The 5,562-nt window shown below is 36.9% G+C and overlaps 1 protein-coding gene across 2 annotated transcripts in view; it reads left to right on the top strand.

Annotated features, from left to right (window-relative positions):
* Positions 1 to 1,949, top strand: part of stx19 (syntaxin 19) — an 11,952-nt gene extending 10,003 nt beyond the window's left edge. For both annotated transcript variants that reach the window (XM_015043780.1, XM_015043779.1), the window contains one exon: positions 380 to 1,949. In XM_015043780.1, coding sequence (XP_014899266.1) covers positions 380 to 616 — 237 coding nt within the window. In that variant the 3' untranslated portion in view covers positions 617 to 1,949. The remainder of the gene's footprint in view (positions 1 to 379) is intronic.
* Positions 1,950 to 5,562: the final 3,613 nt, after the last annotated feature.

The raw sequence follows: 5,562 nt of genomic DNA, 5'->3' as shown, positions 1-5,562 counted from the left end.
GGAAAAAGGGTGGCTTGTTGTGGGAGGTTTTCGAAAAAAAAAAAAAAAAAAAAAAAAAAATCATGCACTCCATTATGCACAATGGGGAGTTCACTGTATGCACCACAGCAAACCTCTAGAAGACTCAGCGCAGACTATTCATGTTCTGGCTGATTTTTAATGTTGTGCTCTTAATCCAAGGTAAAGAGGCCTGAGGAGGACAAAAGCTTGTCAATTAATCTTTCAAAATGTAAAAAAAAAAAAAGAAAAAAAAGAAAAAAAGAAATCAAAGTCCAAGACAAGGTCACTTTAAGAGTTTTTAGATTATGATCTCCATTACCTAACTAATGTCCCTTTTTATGTCTGTTATAATATTTATGTTATCTTCCTCCACACCCAGGAACTCTTGAGCTTGGAGAACAACATGAAAGAACTAAGAGACCTCTTCATGGATATCTTCATGCTTGTAGAGGAACAAGGGGCTGACATTGAACACATTCAAACTAATGTTGAGCGAACACAAGATTACGTGGCTGCAACTAACGAGAAGTTCAAGGCGGCTGCAAGATATAAGAAGAAGAACCCGATTCGACAGCTGTGCTGCTGCTGCTGTCCTCCCTGGAGATGCTGCATGTGACACAAGAGCGTTTTGTGCCTGAGAGTTCGTTCCAAATAAGGTTTTATTTCAAACACTCGTGACTAACTTGGAAGTCAGCGACACAAGTGACATTAAAAGGAGGGTAAAGGTGTCGAAGTTGTTGCTGCTGCTAAAAAAGAGCAATGGTGAGTAGAGACGCAGCAGAGCACAGAAAACAATTAGAGAGCAGGGCAGGAATTGCTATGGGAAGGTACTTGTTTCTTTCAGGAGGAGGCGAAGCGACTGCGATTGGAAGAGACAGTTCAGTGAGTTCTGCTCACCAACGTTGTTGCTTATTGGAGACCTTCACTGTCATCTGACAGAGGTCACAAACAAGAGGAGGCTACTGACACTGCTGGATCAGCAAAAACAATACTCCAGCCCTTCTTCTCGAAAAGTGAAGCACTGTTTTTTTTTTCCCCCTCTGCCATAAGAATTCGAATGGGGATAGAATTGTTTTTTCAAAACATGCACTTTTCTTTTTGGGGGGCATGAAGCAAAATTTTCTCATAATGAGGAGAATTTTATTTTCAGAAAAAAAAAAAAAAAACAACAACTTTGCATTAATTTTATTTTTGGCAACGTGTTGATTTAAAAAAAAAGCATGAATACATGTACTGTATTTCAAGTAATAATCATTTTTAATTGTACTAATTTATCCAATTTTGTGTGAGCAGAATACAAACATTTCTGGCATGACAAAAACCTTTGGTTAGTAGTCACCAGCCATTTAAATGAAATGTAATACATCAATCTTTGTGTCTGATATACATTTTAAATTTGCATGAAAACTGTGAGACCCCAGTCAGCATACTAAGATGTGTTTTATTATATCAGTGAGTGAAAAAGGGAGTAGTGGCTTCGGGGAAAGACGCCTAAATTCTGGGAATTTTAAATTTATCTCATAAATAGAATCAAAACACCCATAACTACTGACTGACTTATCTCTTACCATTTTCTTGGATTCAGCTATGACTGATAATTCACAACTTCAGCAAAGTAATGGGAAATCCAGTGCTGAGTAATGCATTCATCATCGGTCTGGTGAACCGTCCTCTACCCAGACATGACGATGGCGTTCCTCTGTGACTCAGCGGCCGACGGTGTCCGGTGTCCACGGCAAAATACAGGTGCAGCTGGATGTGTGAGTGAGAGCCAGCCTGGAAAATCCAGTTGGACCACTTTTCCCAGGATATGTTGGGAAAAGTGTATAAACAGAACTGTTAACCTGAAGCAGACTGCTGAAGACGTCTCTGCTCCTCTGCTGATGAATGTTTTGGTTCCTTATGATTCCATCTCACAAACATTGAAATAAATAAAGGATTACATATTTTGAAATCAGTTTATTGACCTTCCTGAGACTTTCACGAATTCAGCTCTAGTCCAAAGCTTCTTTTGTAGTGTTTTATAACTTTCTTTACTTTTTTTTTTTTTTGGTTCAGTCAAGGAGCATGGTGTGACAGATGAAAGGTGGTGTGTGCGATGACTTCCGCCTGTAGCAAGAAAACTCTTTCGACAAAGCAGCTTCTCTGTGTTGTACATCAGGGTTAGAATCTCAACATGAGACCAAAACATGAAGGCATCAGATATTCAATTTTTACTATGTAAAATACATGTAATGCATATATGAGCACCTTCTCTTGAGGTTGTAAAGTAAAATGAAATGCTGCTGCAAATTCCACATTTCCTGAACAGCAACAATGCCATCCAGTGTTCAATAAGATAACTACTGGTTTAAATTGGTTGTCACTTAACACTCAAGGGCAAATGGACACCAGTATGGACTCTCAGAAAAGAAAAAGTGCAGAAATTTTTTTCTTTTTACACAGGATGAAAAAAAATATCAAACATTTCAATCAAAGAAGTAAATATAAAAGGTTTTATGAATTACTGCAAGCAAGCATTTTAAAGTGGCCAAATGCTTTTCACATGTTTGTAAAGTAATGTAAAACATACATTAGAGAAAAGAAAAAGTAAAGCTCCAGTAGGGAACTTAAAAATTATGTTTTTCACATATTTGTTAAAACTGTCACTATGTTGTGACAGTAAAACACGAGACAGAGAGTCTGTGAAACATTTGAGCTCCTCTGTCTCCTCCCTGTGGTCCTACTGACATCGGCAGAAATACATACAAAACCTTTCAGGAGGAAGGTCTCAGCACTGTCAATCATGTTTGTGCATGTGCTGCCGGCTTGCTCCGTCTGCACTGACAGTGGAGAAACAACTGTCCGTTACTGGAAAACCATTTTTCCATCATCATCGGTGACATACAGAAATATCCTATTATGATCACCTCATCAATGCATGGCATCTCAGCCTCTTCATACCACACAATATAATCAACATACAAATGAAAACTGTTACTTAATATTCAAATACATTTGTGCATTTGCCACACAAAGCACCACGGGTCATAAAAAAGTGGATTTTATTTTTAGTTCAATTTATTACCTTGTAACTATTCTGAAATAAATTATTTTATTGCTTCTATAACATTTTTGTTTCTCATATTTAATTTAAAGTCCACGCAACTTATGGTTTTGTGCATGTGCAATACTGAAAACACATGTCTTTGCAAAGAATCCCTTCGATGAGTAACACCAGCTGTGGTTATGGAGAACTGACACAATTTTACTGACTGTTTCTGACTGTTTTATCAGACCATCAAAATCTAAACACAGACATATCCAGCCCTGAGAAAGATGGATCACAAAAGAAATGCAGAACCAGTATGGCAGCTCCAGTAGCAGCTCAAGCTCCAGAAGAATTGAATACATGCATGTAGGTTAAAATCGTGAACCTGCAAGTTAGAAAATTTAAATTAAAACAAAGGTTAAAAAAAAAAAAGTAAGACAGTACAATTACTGTTAAAAATAGCTAAAGATACAGGTAGGGATTGTAATCTTATTTTTACAGCTGTACTTAGTTCCTCAACAAGTTAACTCAGAGACTCTTATTATTGCAAAATTAACATGAGTCAGGTTTCTTCCCTCTTCTTGTCAATCTAAAACCTTCAATAAATAACCTTATTTTGCTCATAATCAATACAGCCTCCAGAGGGTGATGTTATGATGCAAAGCAGATATCCATCCATCCATCCATCCATCCATCCATCCATCCATCCATCCATCCATCCATCCATCCATCCATCCATCCATCCATCCATCCATCTCTGCTCATTTTGCAGGGCCGTGGTTCCAATCTCTAGTGTGGTACACCCTGGACTGTACCATCACAGGACAACACAGACCCTTAACCATGTCTGAAGACAATCATGAAAGCAAATATTGGTCATGATAATTTGTTGAGGTGAAATGTAAGTATGTATAGAGCATGCATATAGACATATATCCAAGGAGAAATGTGAAAGACAAAAAAGAAAGAAGCAAAAACTAATCAGAGGAGTAAAGGTGTAGTGTCTGACAATATGAAATACTAAAAGGTTAGTTTCTGCACCGCTTACATTTCGACTGCAAACGATCAAGGAACATTGTGAGAAGTGTGGAAGGAGTAGCGAATATGGTAAAATAATCTTTATCTATATCAGTTTTGTAGAAATGTAAGTCATTTAATTAATTGACTAGTCATCCTCTAACCTAAATCTCTGATTATTTTTTTATAGTAATACAAAAAAAATATTTCAAATTAAGTCTTCAATTTCTATTTTCCAACTTAAATGCTGCATTTTCAAAGATTTTGAACATTTTTGACATTTTTTTCTCAGGAAGGTATGCAATGTCTAAATATTACATCCAGTATAAAAACAAATGCTTTACAGTGCTGTTTTAAAAATATTTCTTCAGCAAATAGATCAGTTTTTTTTTTTTTTTTTTTACAGAGGCAGAAGCATCACCACTGTTGCCTGGGGAGGCAACAAAGCAGGCCTGACAATAATATGGCTTCTTTTCCTAACAATATAAAATCAATAAAACAGATATGGTCATTTTAGAGCATGCTATTAAAACCTATTTGCAGGCCTTCACTAACTAATGCAGCTTGATGTGAAATATTGGAAATTGTTTTAACCCATTCCACCTTTGTTGCATTTATTTACAAAAACAATGGAGATACTTTGCTAAGCAGGTGTAAATTGTTGCTACAGTGATTATGTCAGGTCAGGGACGCCTTTAGATTATTTGACAGATGGCTGGATGAGTGGGAGCGCTGCAAATCAAACCACAAACAAGCTCTAGACGGGTTAGCTCACAACTAATATTCCAATCCTTGCTTTTCACGCTGTTTTATGCATATTAATTCATATTCCACTGATCTAAGATGTTGTGCCAGATATAGTTGTCATTTGTGGTTTTTGAGAAGGACCACCACACAGGCAGGAGGTAGGCATTACTATACTGGGAGTGATTTAATAACGAAAGACAAATGAGGAAAAGTGCGCAGCAGGGAACAAAGGAAAATAAATCAATAGGGAGAAAACCTCCGAGGCACACAGGAAACAGGAAAGTTCTACAACAAATAAAAGAACACAAAAGTAAAAATACAAAAGAGGGTAATTAAGGGGACGATGATCAGGTGAATCTAATTAAGTGATGTGTCAGTTGGGAGGGAACCAAGCTGGGGCAACTGAGGAGAAACTAGTAAATACTATGGGAGAAAATAGAAAGAAGAAACTCTGATGATAACCGATGGAAGGAAACATAGGGATGAATAAAACAATTACAAAGGAGAATCAAAGAAAAAGGAGTATCAACAAAATGCATTATATCATAATCGTTATCAAATCTGTGACCAAAAAAAACCCACTTTTGTTGATTTTCACATTGACATTGAGGTTTCATAATCTGACTGAGCTCTTTTAAATTCAGCTCTGTTCACAGACAGTCACTCTTACTTGGCTTGAGTTCAAATAAAATGATCCTCTCTGCATTTTTCTTCAATACTTCTTTCAAACTAAGCAGCAATAATAACTGTTTTCCATGAGCAGCTGC

The sequence above is a fragment of the Poecilia latipinna genome, unplaced genomic scaffold (assembly GCF_001443285.1).
Source record: "Poecilia latipinna isolate Pla-1442-1.1 unplaced genomic scaffold, P_latipinna-1.0 Scaffold648, whole genome shotgun sequence".
NCBI classification, from domain to species: Eukaryota; Metazoa; Chordata; class Actinopteri; order Cyprinodontiformes; family Poeciliidae; genus Poecilia; species Poecilia latipinna.
Note: the sequence above shows the minus strand (reverse complement) of the source record. Positions and strands in the feature narration are given on the sequence as shown.